Raw genomic sequence first — 18,453 nt, 5'->3', positions numbered from 1 at the left:
GGTGGGTTGTTTAAACCTCTGCTAAAAGATATCTCAGTGGCTGTTTCCCTTCTGTTGTTTTTATTGGCTTATCTTTAGAGGGTTTTTTATTTGCTTATTTATTTATCTGTTTGTTTGGAAATTTAAAGGTGAATCCAAGAAAAGAAAGATAACAAGCCCATGCCATCAACCGTTCAGGCTTCCATCATGTTTGCAATTTACTTCCATGAGACCACTGTTTCTTATTTTAAATAGAGCATTTTTTATTAGGCTTTTTAGGATCATCTCACATTCTTATAGAAAGCACTGCTTTCTTCTATATACGAAGAAATCAGTATTTTACACATAAAATGACACTGTTGTAGTCAATACATTTAAAGTATAGTTATTCTCTAGTTGGCTTTTAGATGGAGTACATTTTTAAATCCCTTTACATTTCATACTTGCTAATGTGTAGGAACACATGTCACCTAATATCAGAGGTGGTATATTTTCCAATAATGATTTTGTCCTTATTTTTTGTCCCAGACTGAAGTGGCCACATCTTCCTGGAGACCTCGACTACTTTCCAAAGATGCTCCCTTCCCAGTCCTATGTCAACATCACCTTCTTCCAGCCACATTCCTTCCTGATGATTGGCATCCCAGGGCTGGAGGCTGTTCATGGATGGATCTCCATCCCCTTTTCCTCCATGTACACTGTGGCCCTCACTGGAAACTGCCTGATCCTTTTGGCTGTGGGGAGAACTCCCAGCCTACACCAACCCATGTACTACTTTCTGTCCATGCTGGCCCTCACTGATGTGGGCCTCACCCTGTCCACACTGCCCACCACCCTGGCTGTGCTCTGGTTTGACCGTCGGCTCATAGGCTTCAATGCCTGCCTGGTCCAGATGTTCTTCCTCCACTCCTTCTCTGTGGTGGAGTCATCGGTGCTCCTGGCCATGTCATTTGACCGCTTTGTGGCCATCTCCAACCCTCTTCGCTATGCAGCTATCCTCACCAATAATGTCATCATTAGGATTGGGCTGGCCATTGTAGCTCGAGCCACTTTATCCCTCTTTCCAGGGCCCTTCTTACTGAAGCGACTGAACTTCTGCCCTGGTAACAACCTCCTGTCCCACTCCTTCTGCTTCCATGCAGACATCATGAAACGGGCCTGTGCTGACATTACTGTCAACATCCTTTATGGGCTCTATGTAGTTTTATCCACAGTGGGTGTAGACTCCTTGCTTATTGTCCTGTCCTATACCCTTATTCTTCATACAGTGATGGGTCTGGCCTCTCCCAGGGAGCGTGTCCGGGCCCTCAACACATGTGTGTCTCATATATTAGCTGTTCTGATTTTCTATATCCCAGTCATAGGAGTGTCAATGATCCACCGTTTTGGGAGGCACCTGCCTCATATTGTACATGCTCTCATTGCCTATGTGTACCTGGTGGTGCCCCCTGTGCTCAACCCCATCATCTACAGTGTGAAATCCAAGCCCATCAGGGAGGCCATGTTCAGAATGCTGAGAGAGAAGAGGCAAGGCTGATGAAACCAGGAAACAATCACAGGTTCTAAGGAAAAACATGTCCAGAAAGCCTTTACTCAGATGCCTGACCCAGACACATTATCAAGAGTATGACAAATGGACATCCTCATATTGATGGGTGACAAACAGTCTTGATTCTTTCCTGCACTCATGAACTTCAGCTTTTTAATTCAGTATTTACTTGTTCGAGAGACTCTGTGCTCCTTACTAGGGATAGTAAAATGATTTATACATGGTCTTGTCCCTCCATTGCAGGACAGAAGCTTCTAAATACACAATTATAATTAAGTGTAATGAGGCTATGATAGGTACACACAAAGGGCTAAAGGAATCTGGAAGAGGGTTTCCTGTCTTGTCAAGAGGAAATGAGACAGGAGTCAGGGAAGAAGGATGAAAGATGAATAGGAGTTTGTCATGCAGAAAAGGTGGGCTAGGGGAAGCCATACCTGATAAAGGGAAAAGAATGTAAAAAACAAAAACAGTGAGGTGTGGAGTGCCTGGGTGCATCAGTTGGTTAAGCGTCCCACTCTTGATTTGGGCTCAGGTCATGATCTCAGGGTCCTGAGATCGAGCCCACATAGTCAGGCTCCGTGCAAGCAGGGAGTCTGCTTAGGATTCTCTCTTTCCCTCTCCCTCTGCCCTTCTACCCTCCCCAAAATAAATAAATAAATCTTTAAAACAAAACAGTGAGGTGTGGAATTATCTGGTGTGTTTTTGGAAAGATGAATATAGTCAGTCAGATGTGGCTCAGCATAATCTGTGTGTGTGTTGGAGGGAGACGGACAGGAAATGAGCTAGAAGTGATGAGCACTCCTTGTGCTCCTGGGGCCTTTCAGACCTCGTGGAAACATCTGCCCTCATTCCTTATTTGAGTAAGCCACGGAAAGCTTATTGCTTTGTAAAAGGTTATTGCACTGGGTATTTACCCCAAAGATACAGATGTAGTGAGAAGAAGGGCCATAAGCACCACAATGTTCATAGCAGCATTGTCCACAATAGCTAAATCGTGGCTAAGAACCGAGATGCCCTTCAACAGATGACTGGATTAAGAAGATGTGCTCTATATATACAATGGAATATTACTCAGCCATCAAAAAGAACGATTTGTCAACATTTGCTGCAACATGGATGGGACTGGAGGAGATAATGCTAAGCAAAGTAAGTCAAGCAGAGAAAGACAATTATCATATGGTTTCACTCATTTATGGAACATAAAAAGTAGGAAGATCGTAGGAGAAGAAAGGGAAGAAGAAAGGGGGGGTTAAAAGAAGGGGGAATGAACCATGAGACACTGTGGACTCTGGGAAACAAACTGAGGGCCTCAGAGGGGAGGGGGCGGGGAATGGGATAGGCTGGTGATGGGTAGTAAGGAGGGTACGTATTGCATGGTGCACTGGTTGTTATACACAACTAATGAATCATGGAACTTTACATCAAAAACCAGGGATGTACTGTATGGTGACTAACATAATATAATAAAAAATATTATTATAAAAAAAGGGAAAAGAATGTAAAAAACAAAAACAGTGAGGTGTGGAAATAATCTGGAAGAAATGGATGACTTCCTGGAAACCCAGAAACTACCAAGACTGAAACAGGAAGAAATTGATTATTTAAACAGACCAATTAATTATGAAGAGATTGAAGCAGTTATCAAAAACCTCCCGAAAAACAAGACTCCAGGGCCTGATGGATTCCCTGGGGAATTCTACCAAACATTCAAAGATGAAATAATACCTATTCTCCTGAAGCTGTTTCAAAAATAGAAACAGAAGGAAAACTACCAAGCTCATTCTATGAGGCCAATGTTACCTTGATCCCCAAACCAAGCAAAGACCCCATCAAAAAGGAGAATTACAGACCGATTTCCCTAATGAATATGGATGTGAAAATTCTCAACAAGATCCTAGCTAATAGGATCCAATAGTACATTAAAAGGATTATCCATCATGACCAAGTGCGATTCATCCCTGGGATGCAAGCGTGGTTCAACATTCGCAAATCTATCAGTATAACAGATTTTATCAACAAGAAAAAAGCCAAAAATCATATGAGCCTCTCAATAGATGCAGTAAAAGCATTTGACAAAATACAGCATCCTTTTCTTATTAAAACACTTCAGAGTGTGGGGATAGAGGGTACATTCCTCAATTTCATAAAAACCATCTATGAAAAGCCTATAGCGAATATCATTCTCAATGGGGAAAAGCTGGAAGCCTTTCCCTTAAGATCAGGAACATAACAAGGATGTCCACTCTCGCTATTATTATTCAACATAGTACTAGAAGTCCTTGCAACAGCAATCAGACAACAAAAAGGGATAAAAGTTATCCAAATCGGCAAAGAAGAAGTCAAACTGTCTCTCTTCGCAGATGACATGATACTCTATATGGAAAACCCAAAAGAATCCACCCCCAAACTACTAGAAGTTATAGAGCAGCACTTCAGTAATGTGGCGGGATACAAAATCAATGCTCAGAAATCAGTTGCATTTCTATACACGAACAATGAGACTGAAGAAAGAGAAATTAGGGAATCCATTCTATTTACAATAGCACCAAAAATCATACGTTACCTTGAAATTAACTTAACCAGAGACGTAAAGGTCTATATTCTAGAAACTACAAATCACTCTTGAAAGTCATTGAAGAAGACACAAAAAGATGGAAAAATATTCCATGCTCATGGATAGGAAGAATAAACATAGTAAAATGTCTATGCTACCCAGAGCAATCTACACTTCCAATACCATTCCGATCAAAATACCAATGACATTTTTCAAAGAACTGGAACAAACAGCCCTTAAATTTATGTGGAATCAGAAAAGGCCCCGAATCACCAAGGAATTGTTGAAAAGGAAAAACAAAGCTGGAGGCATCACGTTGCCAGATTTCAAACTATACTACAAAGCTGTGATCACAAAGACAGCATGGTACTGGCACAAAAACAGACACATAGACCAATGGAACAGAACAGAGAACCCAGAAATGGACCCTTGGCTCTTTGGGCAACTAATCTTTGACAAAGCGGGAGAAAACATCCAGTGGAAAAAAGACAGTCTCTTCAATAAATGGTGCTGGGAAAATTGGACAGCTACATGCAAAAGAATGAAACTTGACCACTCTCTCACACCATACACAAAGATAAACTCCAAATGGATGAAAGACCTCTATGTGAGACAGGAATCCATCAAAATCCTAGAGGAGTACATAGGCAGCAACCTCTATGACATCGGCCACAGCAACTTTTTTCATGACATATCTCCACAGGCAAGAGAAACAAAAGAAAAAATGAACTGGTGGGACGTCATCAAAATAAAAAGCTTCTGCACAGCCAAGGAAACAGTCAAAAAAACTAAGAGGCATCCCACAGAATGGGAGAAGATGTTTGCGAATGACACTACAGATAAAAGACTGGTATCCAAGATCTACAAAGAACATCTCAAACTCAATATACAAGAAACAAATAAACAAATCATAAAATGGGCAGTAGATATGAACAGACACTTTTCTAATGAAGACCTACAAATGACTAACAGACACTTGAAAAAATGTTCAAAATTATTAGCCATCAGAGAAATTCAAATCAAAACCACATGGAGATACCACCTTACGCCAGTTAGAACGGCAAAAATTGACAAGGCAGGAAACAACAATTGTTGGAGAGGATGTAGAGAGAGGGATCCCTCTTACATTGCTGGTGGGAATGCAAATTGGTACAGCCACTTTGGAAAACAGTGTGGAGGTCCCTTAGAAAGTTAAAAATTGAGCTACCCTATGATCCAGCCATTGCACTACTGGGTATTTACTCCAAAGATACAGATGTAGTGAAGAGAAGGGCCTTATGCACCCCAATGTTCATAGCAGCATTGTCCACAATAGCTAAATCGTGGAAGGAGCCAAGATGCCCTTCAACAGATGACTGGATTAAGAAGATGTGGTCCATATATACAATGGAATATTACTCAGCCATCAAAAAGAACGATTTCTCAACATTTGCTGCAACATGGATGGGACTGGAGGAGATAATGCTAAGCAAAATAAGTCAAGCAGAGAAAGACAATTATCGTATGGTTTCACTCATTTATATAATGTAAGAAGTAGGAAGATCGTAGGAGAAGAAAGGGAAGAAGAAAGGGGGGGTAAACAGAAAGGGGAATGAACAATAAAGACTATGGACTCTGGGAAACAAACTGAGGGCTTCAGAGGGCAGGGGGGTGGGGTAATGGGATAGCCTTGTGATGGGTATTAAGGAGGGCATGTATTGCACGGTGCACTGGTGTTATATGCAAGAAATGAATCATGGAACTTTACATCAAAAACTAGGGATGTACTGTATGGTGACTAACATAATATAATTTAAAAAATCAGTAGAAAGTTAAAAAAAATAAAGGCTTAAAAGATATTGGGAAACAATTTTCACACAGTCTTAAAGTATCACTGCACACACTACTTACTAAATAGGAAAGGATAAATATGCCTTTATGATAAAGAGACTGCCAATTACCACCTTAAACAAGTGATGAATTTAGCTTAACCAATAATAAGATAATTTGACCTTAGTTACTTTCTGATTTGAACAATAAGGACACAAAATCACATATGTAAATTCCTATCAAAAATGTTCAACCTGAATATAACCATGAGAAAGTAATCAGAAAAATTTTGAATATGGGAAACACCACACAGACAGAACCAAATACACACACATGCACTCACACACACACACACACACACACACACACACACACACTAGCCCAGGATCTTTAAAATTGCAATTTTATAAAAACAATGTTGGGGAATTAATCTAAACTAAAAGAGATTAAAGGGACATTTCAAACAAATACTAGCATTAACCAGTCATTATTAGGACAATTGTAGTCTGAATATGTATTGTATATCGATAATATTATTAGGTTAGCATAATTTGCTTAGATTTGAAAATAGTTTTGTGGTTATGTAGGAGAATCTATTTTTTGTAATATTTTTTATTATGTTAGTCACCATACAGTATATCCTTAGTTTTTGATGTAGTGTTCCATGATTCATTATTTGCATATAACACCCAGTGCACCATGCAATATGTGCCCTCCTTAATACCCATCACCAGACTATCCCAGTCCCCCACCCCTCTCCCCTCTGATGCCCTCAGTTTGTTTCCCAGAGTCCATAGTCTCTCATGGTTCATTCCCCCTTCTGTTTACCCCCCTTCATTCTTCCCTTCCTTCTCCTACCGATCTTCCTGCTATTTCTTATGTTCCATAAATGAGTGAAACCATATGATAATTGTCTTTCTCTGCTTGACTTATTTCACTCAGTATAATCTCCTCCAGTCCCCATTTTTAGGAGGTGCATGGTTAGTGTTTATTGAGAAGGACTGTAATGTCTACAACTTACTTTCAAATGAATCTGCAGAAAAAGTGTGTATGTGTGCGGTGTCTGCTTGTGTGTGTGTGCACACGTGCCTGAGAGGGTGGGGAGGGAGAAAGCAAGTAAGCCCCATGTCCATGATCCTATAATCTCAAAAGAGACAATACAGTATCTCAGGTAATTATGGAATGAATGCTGAGAGAGGTTCTAAGACTGAGCCTGGGTAAGCTAATCCATTGGTGTTAAGAATGCAGAATCAGAATGCAGAGGAAGCAAAATAATTCTATTTCTTCTTGGCTAGAATGTGCTTTCCATTAGGACTTGTATTGGGATTTTACCCACTCCCACCTCAAGGCAACTCAGGGGTTTCCACAGTGATCCCTAAGCACCTTGTGCTTCCTTCAATTGTACTACTTAGTACACTATACTGTAATTATAAATAATTGTGCATGAGACTTTGAAATCCTTGAAGCTAGTTATCAGTGATGATGTTCTTGTTCTTTCTGTGTTCTCGATGCTTAACTTGGGCCTGGCACAAAACACCGCACAGCTTAATAAATAACATTTTAGTGAATAAAGGAAGGAAGACAGTGAAAGAATGTAGTCCAAAGCCTATGTGTCTGGTCAGAAATGAAGATCTCTGGGTGCAGGGTCTAGCACTCCTCCCCCAGTCTACCTCCGAATGTAGGCAGCAGAGGATGAACCCATAACTCTGCAGCCCTGGGAGAACAGCTTTCTCCAATGCGGTGGTAGTCACCTACTACTTTCTCCAACTTAACTGGAAGACTCTTGTCCTTCCAGGAGAGGTTAAAGGTTCCGTCTTCTGTGTCTTGTTCCTTAATCTTCTCTCTTCCAAGCTCTCTTTGAAGCTTGCACACACCTCTCAGAGAACTTACACTTGCTATTGAAATCATCTTTTGTACTGATCTATTCTAGTCCCTGGAAGGCAATTACTGATTCATTCATTCACACCGAATGCCTTCATTACCCAGAAAAGGGACTGGCCTAGACATCGCTTCAGGAACATTATTTGAATAAATCTATTTATAAATCATAATTCCTGAACAAATATCCTGATGTTTATTCAATAACTAGTTACTAAGTTCACACCATACTCCAAGCAATGCAACCTATAGATATAGCTCTTAACAGTTGAAGAGAAAACGGGCATCCTTTGCTCCAAAAGGGCATCTTCTTACTCAAGAATGGCTTTCTTCTGGCCTTCCACAGTTGCCTGAGATTATATTAGAGACTCTAGACTTTAGTTATGCATCACCCTACTTTGCCTCAGCTCTGAAAATTCAATGTCCCTGGGATAGAGACAACTTCATTTGAAAGTCATCCCAAAGAGACCACTGAGGCAGGCACTGTCTTCACTGGCAGGCACACAGGCAGAAAACTGGGGAGTTGGCAAGTCGAAGTAGGATTTGGAGGCCAATGTTTGGAAATATCAATATCCTTTTAAGATGCTTCTGCAAATATCTCTTTGAACTCTGACACCAATTCTTTGGGGTAAACATCCAGAAATGGAATTACTAGATGATACGGTAGTTCTAATTTTTTGAGGACCTGCATACTGTTTTCCATAGACACCACATCAGCTTACATTACTGCCAACAGTACACAAAGGTTCCAATTTGTCCACATTCTCACCAATACTTGTTATCATGTGGGGTCCGTTCTTTCTTTCTTCCTTCCTTTCTTTCTTTCGGATGATAACCACCCTAAGAGTTGTAAGATGATATCTCATTGTGGTTTTGATTTGCTTTTCATAAATAATTAGTGATGTTGAGCGCCTTTTCATATATCTGTCGGCCATTTGTATGTTTTTAGAGAAATATGTATTCAATTCCTTTGCCCGTTTTTTTAATCAGGTTATTTGGGGGGTTTTTTGCTAATGATTTGTAAGAGTTCCTTATATATATATTTATATTCATGCATTATCAGGTATATGGTTTACAAATATTTTCTCCTATTCCATTGGTTGCCTTTTTATTTTATTCTTTCCTTTGCTGCACATTAACTTTTTAGTTTGATGTAGCCCCACTTGTCTAATTTTGCTTTTATTGATCGTGCTTTTGTTGTCATATCTAAGAAATTATTGCCAAGTCCAATGTCATAAAGATTCTTCTGTTTTATTCTAGGAGTTTTATAATTTCAGGTCAATTTTTTGTATATGGTGTAAGATAAGAGTCTGCTGTCATTCATTTGAATGAGAATACCCAGTTTTACCAACTATTTGTTAAGGAAATTGTCTTTTTCCCATTGCATATTCTTAGACCCTTGTCAAAAATCACTTGATTGTACATATTTCATTTATTTCTGGGCTCTCTATCCCAAATATCAGTTTTTAAACCAGTACCATACTGATTTTTTCTGAATTTTTAAAATAATCTCTACACCGAGCATGGGGCTTGAATTGAAGACCCTGAGATCAAGAATTGCATGCCCTACCAACTGAGCCAGCCAGATGCCCAGTACCATACTGTTTTAAAATACTGTAGATTTACAATGTATTTTGAAATCAGAAATGTGATGCCTCCAACGTTGTTCTTCTACCTCGGACTGCTTTGACTATTTGGGGTCTCTTTGGCTCCATATGAATTTTAGGATTATTTTTTTCCTATTTCTATAAAAAATGTCATTGAGCTTTTCATAGGAATTTCTCTGGATTCATAGATCACTTTGGGTAATATGGATATTTAGACAATATTAAGTCTTTCAATCCATGAACATGCAATGTCTTTCCATTTATTGTGTCTTAATTTCTTTCACCAATAATTTGTAGTTTTCTGTATATGTCTTTTACCTCCCTATGTTTACTCCTATTTTTTTTTTTAAGATTTATTTATTTATTCGAGAGAGAGAGAGAGAACACAGCAGGGAGGGGGTTAGGGAGAGAGAGTCTGAAGCCGACTCCACGCTGAGCATAGAGCCCGGGCCCGATCTCACAACTCCAAGATCACAACACGAGCCAAAACCAAGAGTCATATGCTCAAGCGACTGTACCACCCAGGCACCACTTTTATCTTTCTAAAGATTTTTTAAATTTTTTTGGGAGAGAAAGCAAGCACAAGTCGGGGGGGTGGGGGCGGAAAGGGACAAGCAGACTCCCTGCTGAGCACACAGCCCAACACCAGGCTCAATGCGGGGCACAATTCCAGGACCCTCAGATCATAATCTGAGCCAAAGTTAGTCATTTAAACGACTGAGCCACCCAGGCACCCCATCTAAGTATTTTATTCTTTTTGATGCTATTGTAAATGGGATTGTTTTATTAATTTCCTTTTCAGATAGTATACTGCTAGTACATAGAAACACAACCAATTTTTGTGTGCTGATTTTGTTTCCTGAACCTGCACTAAATTTATTAGTTCTAACAGTTTTTAATTGAGTTTTGGGAGTTTTCTATACATAAGTTCATGGTGTCCACAAAGAAAGATAATTTTATGAGTTCTAGTAATTTGGGGGTGGAGTCTTTTGGGTTTTCAACATACAGTATCATGTCATCTGTGAAGAGAGAGAGTTTGACTTCTTTTTTGCCAACTAGAATACATTTTATTTCTTTTTGTTGTCTGATGGCTGATGCTAGGACTTCTAGCACTATGTTGAATAATAGTGGCAAGAGTGGGCATCCTTGTGGTGTTCCTAAATGATATTTGCTGTGGACTTTCATAGATGGTTTTTATGAAATTGAGGAATATTCCCTCTATACCTACATTCTGAAGAGTTTTAATCAGGAAAGGCTGTTGTATTTTGTCAAATGCTTTTTCTGCATCAATTGAGAGGATCATATGGTCGTCTCTTCTATTATTAATGTGTTCTATCACATTGATTGATTTGTGAATGTTGAACCACCCTTGCATCCCGGAATAAATCCCACCTGGTCATGGTGGATAATCCTTTTAGTGTAGTACTGGATCCTATTGGCTAGGATCTTGTTGAGAATTTTGGCATCCATATTCATCAGGGATATTAGTCTGTAATTCTCCTTTTTGATAGGGTCTTTGCCTGGTTTGGGGATCAAGGTAATGCTGGCCTCATACAATGAGTTTGGACATTTTCCTTCTCTTTCTATTTTTTGAAAGAGCTTCAGGATAATAGGCATTATCTCCTCTTTAAATGTTTGGTAGAATTCTCCTGGGAATCAATCAGGCCCAGGACTCTTGTTTTTCGGGAGGTTTTTGATCACTGCTTCAATTTCGTCCTTGGTTATTGGTCTATTCAGATTGTCGATGTCTTCCTGTTTCAGTCTTGGTAGTTTATAGTTTCCAAGAAGGCATCCATTTCTTCCAGTTGCTTAATTTATTGGCATATAGTTGCTGACAATAATTTCTAATAATTATTTCTATTTCCTTGGTGTTAGTCATGATCTCTCCCCTTTCATTCATAATTTTATTAATTTGGGTCCTTTCTCTTTTCTTTTGGATAAGTCTGGCCAGTGGTGTATCGATCTTATTAATTCTTTCAAAGAACAAGCTTCTAGTTTAGTTGATCTCCTTTACTGTATTTCTGGTTTCTAGTTCATTGATCTCTGCTCTAATCTTTATTATTTCTCTTCTCCTGCTTGGTTTAGGATTTATTTATAGTTTTTTCTCCAGTTCCTTAAAATGTAAGGCTAACTTGTATATTCAGGAATTTTCTATTATTTTGAGTGAGGCTTGGATGGCTATGTATTTCCTCCTTAGGACCGCCTTTGCAGTATCCCATAGGTTTTGGACAAATGTGTTTTTGTTCTCATTGGTTTCTAGGAATTATTTAAGTTCTTTCATTTCCTGGTTGATCCAAACATTCTTAAGCAGGATGCTCTTTAGCTTCCAAGTGTTTGAATTCCTTTCAAATTTCTTCTTGTGATTGAGTTTCAGTTTCAAAGCATTTTGGTCTCAAAATGTGCAGGGAATAAGCTCAATCTTTTGGTATCAGTTGACACCTGAGGTGTGACCCAGTATGTGGTCTATTCTAGAGAAAGTTCCATGTGTGTTCGAGAAGAATGAGTATTCTGTTGTTTTAGGGTTGAATGTTCTGTATATATCTGTGAAGTCCATCTAGTCCAGTGTGTCAATCAAAGCTCTTGTTTCTTTGTTGATATTCTGCTTAGATGATCTGTCTACTGCTGAGTGGATTGTTGAGGTCTTCTATCAAAGTATTATTATCAATATGTTTCTTTATTTTGGTTAACAGTTTCTTTATGTAGCTGGCTGCTCCCATATTGGGGGCACAGATATTTACAATTATTAGATCTTCTTGTTGGATAGACCCTTTAAGAATGATATAATGTCCTTCTGCATCTCTTACTACAGTCTTTAGCTTAAAATATAATTTGTCTGATACAAGAATTACTATCTCAGCTTTCTTTTAAGATCCATTGGCAAGAGAAATGGTTATCCATCCCCTCACTTTCACTCTGGACAGCAATTCAGTAATGTGGCAGGACACAAAATCAATGCACAGAAATCAGTTGCTTTTCTATACACTAACAATGTAACTATAGAAAGAGAAATTAGGGAATTGATTCCATTTACAATAGTACCAAAAACCGTAAGATACCTTGGAATAAACCTAAACAAAGAGGTAAAGGATCTATACTCTAGAAACTACAGAACACTTATGAAAGAAATTGAAGAAGACACAAAAAGATGGAAAAACACTCCATGCTCATGGACTGAAAGAATAAATATTGTTAAAATGTCTATACTGCCCAGAGCAATATATACCTTCAACATCATCCCAATCCAAATACCAATGGCATTTTTCAAAGAGCTGGAACGAACAATCCTAAAGTTTGTATGGAATCAGAAAAGACCCTGAATGGCCATGGAAATGTTGAAAAAGAAAAACAAAGCTGGGGCATCACGTTACCTGACTTCAAGCTATATTACAAAACTGTGACCACCAAGACAGCATGGTACTGGCACAAAAACAGACACATACATCAATGGAACAGAATAGAGAGCCCACATATGGACCCTCAACTATATGGTCAACTTATCTTCTACAAAGCAGAAAAGAATATCCAATGAAAAAAAAGACAGTCTCTTCAATAAATGGTACTGGGAAAATTGGACAGCTATATACAGAAGAATGAAACTTGACCATTCTCTTAAACCATACACAAAGATAAACTCTAAATGGATGAAATACCTTGATGTGAGACAGGAATACATCAAAATCCTAGAGAACATAGGCAGTAACCTCTTTGATATCGGCCACAGCAAATTCTTTCAAGACACATCCCCAAAGGCAAGGGAAACAAAAGCAAAAATGAACTTCTGGGACTTCATCAAGATAAAAAGCTTCTGCACAGCCAAGGAAACAGTCAACAAAACAAAGCGGCAACCCATGGAATGGGAGAAGATATTTGCAAATGACACCACAGGTAAAGGGCTGGTATCCAAGATCTATAAAGAACTTCTCAAACACAACACTCAAAAAACAAATAATCAAGTCAAAAAATGGCCAGAACACATGAACAGACACTTTTCCAAAGAAGACATATGAATGGCTAACAGACACATGAAAAAATGTCCAACATCATTAGCCATCAGGGAAATTCAAATCAAAACCACATGGAGATACCACCTTACACCAGTTAGAATGGCAAAAATTGACAAGGCAAGAAATAGCAAATGTTGGAGAGGATGTGGAGAAAGGGGAACCCTCTTACACTGTTGGTGGGAATGCAAGTTGGTACAGCCACTGTGGAAAACAGTATGGAGATTCCTCAAAAAGTTAAAAATAAAGCAACCCTATGACCCAGTAATTCCACTACTGGGTATTACCCCAAAGATATAGATGTAGTGAAAAGAAGGGCCATATGCTCCCCAATATTCATAGCAGCATTGTCCACAATAGCCAAACTGTGGAATGAGCTAAGATGCCTTTCAACAGACGAATGGATAAAGGAGATGTGGTCCATATATACAATGGAATATTACTCGGACATCAGGAAGGATGACTACCTTCCATTTGCATCGACATGGATGGAACTGGAGGGGATCATGCTAAGTAAAATAAGTCAAGCAGAGAAAGACAATTATCATATGGTTTCACTTATACGTGGAACATAAGGAATAGTGTGGAGGACATCAGGAGAAGGAAGAGAAATATGATGCTGGGGGAAATCAGAGGGGGAGATGAACCATGAGAGACTATGGACTCCAGGAAACAAACTGAGGGTTTCAGGGTGGGGCGGGGGGATGGGTTAGCATGGTGATGGGTATTAAGGAGGGCACATATTGCAATGAGCACTAGGTGTTTATGCAAACAATGAAGCATGTAACGCTACATCAAAAACTGATGAAGTACTGTATGGTAACTAATATAACAAAAAAAGAAAGATAGTTTTACATCTTATATTATAATTTGGATGCTTTTATTTCTTTTTGTTGTCTAATTGCTCTCGTTAGGACTTTCAGTTCTGTGTTGAATAGAAGTGGAAAGAATGGGCATCCTTGCCGTTGTTCCTGATCTTAAAGGAAAATTAGTTTTTCACTGTTGGGTATGATGTTCCTTACGGGTCTGTCATATATATCTTTTATTATGTTAAGATACATTTCTTACATAGCTAGTGCTCCCATTTTCATTATAGCATTATTCATAATAGCCATGATCCAACAATCCAAATGTCTATCAAAAGATGAATGGATAATGTGATATACACATACTGTAGAATATCATTCAGCCTAAAAAAAAAAAAAAACAAAGGAAATCCTGCCATTACAACAAGGAAACTTCTGGAGTTGATGGATATGTCTATTACCTTGATTGTGATGATAAATTCATGAATGTATGTGTATTTCCAAATTCATTAAACTGTATACATTAAATAAGTGCAGTGTTTTGCACATCAATTATACCTAAATAAAGCTGCTATGCATGTACACACACACACACACACACACACACACACACACACACACACACATATAGATACGTCTGCCTTTCAGACCTGTGGCTTCACCATGTTTTCAATTTATTTCACTCTATTAGAAAAAAAAGAAACTCTTGGGGATGGAATAAAATAGCCAGGGAAATTTCCTAGGTTGGAAGACACTCTGTATCTCTAAAAACATAAAAACAGAGATATGGAAGCTCCCAGTAAAGATGCATGCCCCCATTCATCCCTCTGTCTTGGGACCCCTTATTCCCCATCTATCTTCTCCGATTACTTGGCTGTGCAACCAAATGGGGTTTTCACAATGATGTCACATGAAGAACAGACACAGGAAGTAGGGGTGCTTAACCTGCATGAACAACCCTAAGTGCCACGGAGATAGTGGAGGGAGACACAATGAACCCTGAGTCTCTGAAAGGCACTACCTGGAGGAGCCAGAAAGTATTCTGTGTGACTCCAGGAGCCTGATCTGATATCACTAAAGAGCATAATAAAGAAAAAAATTGAAATATCCAATAAAATTCCCTACAGATATGGTAGAATAGGTAAACCTAGAGATGATGATTCTAGGGCTGTCCTCCACAATTCGGTTGCTCAAATATCTCATTTGCCTTATAACTCTCTATACCAACACACATATCCCACAAATTTTCCATTCCCCAGGAAAAAGCAAGCACAGACTACCCTCTGTGGCTGTGCCTTGGACATCCCTGGGGAATAGCAACTCACTAAGGCATCCAGCCAATGGCATAAAGATAGTATCTTAGTTGCAGAGTTTTTCTGGGCTCTTTCAGATTCTGGAGAGGTAGAGAAGTCTGCGACAAGCAAGGTGAGTACCTTGGGGCCCAGATACAATCCCTTCTACACTATTTAGAAGGATGGGGGTCTGGTTAGTGAGCCTGAGATCCCCTTTCTTCAGCTGCTGCCAAGAGGAGCCAAGGGGATGGGGGTGAGCAGATGCGAGAAGCAGGAAGAAAAGTAAGGAGGCCTGGACTTCCAAAGACAGCAGGTCTATGCCCCTAGATAAGGCAGAGGAAATGAAGGCAGCTACTTTCCTAAAGCGCATTTTTCTGATTTAGGTAATTATTCAGAAACCCAGTATCTGTGTCCTAGCAGATTAGTACCCTTTTGCTTCTCTAAGTAGGGCAACAGTATATGAGTATCTTAAAAATCCCATCCCAGAGAGCATCCTGCCGGTGATCTGAATGTTTGCTTGGTCTCAACTCTCATTATGAGACTGTCCTTCATAATCTTCTGATATGAGACTTTTAGAAAAGCATTTGGCATATATATTGCAAAATGATTACACCATAGCGTTAGATAGCAAGCACCTCCATCACATCACATAATTATCATTTCTTTTTTTGTGGGAAAAAAAAGGAAGAAAAAAAAAAAGAAATGCACTTGGCTTTGGGGTTAAGAAAGCATGGTGGATTCAGCCCTTTGTTTCTAGGCAACCTAACTTTCTCTAGACACACCCAGTAACAAGTTCCCAGAATCCTAGCCTACTCAAACAGAAATTATTTAGTTCCTCAGGGGAGAGCTATAATCTGTAATATATTTGATCATTTTTTATAATAATTTTTTATTATGTTATGTTAGTCACCATACAGTACATCCTTAGTTTTTGATGTAGTGTTCCATGATTCATTATTTCCATATAACACCCAGTGCTCCATGGAATATGTGCCCTCCTTAATACCCATCACCGGCCTATCCCAATCCCTCATCCCCTCCCCTCTGAAGCCCTCAGTTTGTTTCCCAGAGTCCATAATATCTTTGATCATTTAGTATCCTGGAAATAACAACAGAAGACCAAACCTGGTCTGATTTCCAGGTTTAAGCAACTTAATATAATGCTTTTGGATTTCATGGGAACCAGGAAACTTATCAATCCAACTTGGCTACCTAAATGGGCAGAAAAAAAAATCTGTCCTTTCACCACACTTAATCCCTTCCCAATATCAGATTCTTCATAAAACTATAATATTCACAAAATGTGAAAAGAGAAAGGACATTAACTGGATATAAGGGAGAAATTGGCTTGACTGTACAAGAGTTGTCCCTAAATTTTGGCAACTTGTCTTAAATGGTACCCTATAATTTTCCCTTGTGAGCTCCAGGCTTCTTGTAATACTCAGTTTAATTTAGCATTCGGATACTTCCACCACAGTCAAGAGCAATAGATCGACGAATCCCCAGAGTTGCATAGGACCTACACATCAATGAGGGAACAAGGGCAAATTCTACAATAAGCTGGAAGATTTGCCAATTACTCAGTATTAGATAAAACAATGCAGGATAAAACAGAGGGATGGTGATACTAATCCCAGGTAAAATTAATCTTCAGATTCCTGCAAATTAAAGGGAGAGCACAGAATTCATCCAGTATTCTGATTTAAGCTACCAATGACAAAGACTATTTCCTGGATTGATCCTAAAATAGTAGGATAAAAGTAGATACGAACTGCATTAATCTAAAGGAGCCATGGGTCTTTACAATACATAAACTATACAGTATAAATTGTGAATATATGTTCCTAGGAGGTTTTATATTAAGGGTTGGGGTAAAGAAGAACTGGGTTAAAAAATTAAAGAAACTTCATTCAGTTATTCATTTTCTTGTTCATTCTTTGATTGTCCTGAAAAAAATTAAAAATAAAATTTAAAAAGAGGACAGAAACTTTGAAATCATCAAAATCAGAATAATGAGACTGAATCAGATTTTTGAAGAAATCTGACTAGCAAAAAGAAAAGCAGGAAGGAGAAAATAATTAACACAATAAAAGGCAAATGGCTTTATAAGGACACAAAAGGTCACAATGAGCAGTAAAAGGACAATTCTGTGAGAAATAGGAAGGGGCTTTATTTGCACAGCTCCAAATCATGTAACCAGGGAACAGCAGGAGAGAACAAGCCCTTCCAGATCATCTGATCCAACTAGCCCCACACTTTACAAATCTCCAGCATGTAGACAGCTCATGGCCAATACAGGCAATGTAAAACCACTGGAAGTGTTTAAGCCAATTAGACCTAACTTTGGACTCATTTCCAGAATGTTCTATGGGAACTCACTAAGCCTCTCCCCTCCAGTTTTATTTTTTTAACATTATCATTGTTACTATTTATTATTTATTAAGAAGATACAATAATACTTAAATTACAGTTTTTTCTTTCAGATTTTGCTTATTTATTTGAGAGTGACAGAGAGCATGAGCGAGAGGGTCAGAGGGAAAGGGAATCTCAGGCAGACTGTGCACTCAGCATGGAGCCCCATGCAGGGCTCAGTCTCATGACCCTGAGATCATGACCTGAGCCAAAACCAAGAGTCGGACACTCAACCAACTGTGCCACCCAGGAGCACCAAACTTATATGATTCTTTTGAGACCAAGAGATATTATTTACTAACAAACAATAAGTGAGGGGTCTAATATCTGAAACATAGAGATATTCAATAATTGGTAAATTGGTAAATTTATTTGCCCAGTATCAGATACTAAAAATAGTGACATTAATAGGATGTATCCCACTAAACACCACAGGAAACTAAATTTATGTCTTTGATACATGTTTTCAGTTGGTGTCTGTAGAAATTCTAAACCTTGGAAAGGCATCTCAGGTTCCATATTCCCTGTAGCTATGGCCCTCCCAGCTAGGTCAGGTGTCTGTGCTG

At 38.9% G+C, this 18,453-nt stretch overlaps 2 protein-coding genes across 2 annotated transcripts in view; both read left to right on the top strand.

Annotated features, from left to right (window-relative positions):
• The window catches only part of TRIM68 (tripartite motif containing 68), a 150,613-nt gene that overhangs the window by 65,203 nt on the left and 66,957 nt on the right, over positions 1–18,453 (top strand). The gene's annotated exons all lie outside the window — the stretch shown is intronic.
• LOC125282460 (olfactory receptor 51I2-like) lies at positions 381–1,853 on the top strand. Its single transcript, XM_048217291.2, has one exon. It carries the CDS (start codon positions 443–445, stop codon positions 1,514–1,516), a length of 1,074 nt encoding a protein of 357 aa, XP_048073248.2. The 5' UTR covers positions 381–442; the 3' UTR covers positions 1,517–1,853.

The sequence above is a fragment of the Ursus arctos genome, unplaced genomic scaffold (assembly GCF_023065955.2).
Source record: "Ursus arctos isolate Adak ecotype North America unplaced genomic scaffold, UrsArc2.0 scaffold_22, whole genome shotgun sequence".
Classification (NCBI taxonomy): domain Eukaryota; kingdom Metazoa; phylum Chordata; class Mammalia; order Carnivora; family Ursidae; genus Ursus; species Ursus arctos.
Note: the sequence above shows the minus strand (reverse complement) of the source record. Positions and strands in the feature narration are given on the sequence as shown.

Bases quoted from the DNA above. Each gene is read 5' to 3' on its own strand.
- LOC125282460 (XM_048217291.2), top strand. From the start codon at position 443: ATGTCACCTAATATCAGAGGTGGTATATTTTCCAATAATGATTTTGTC.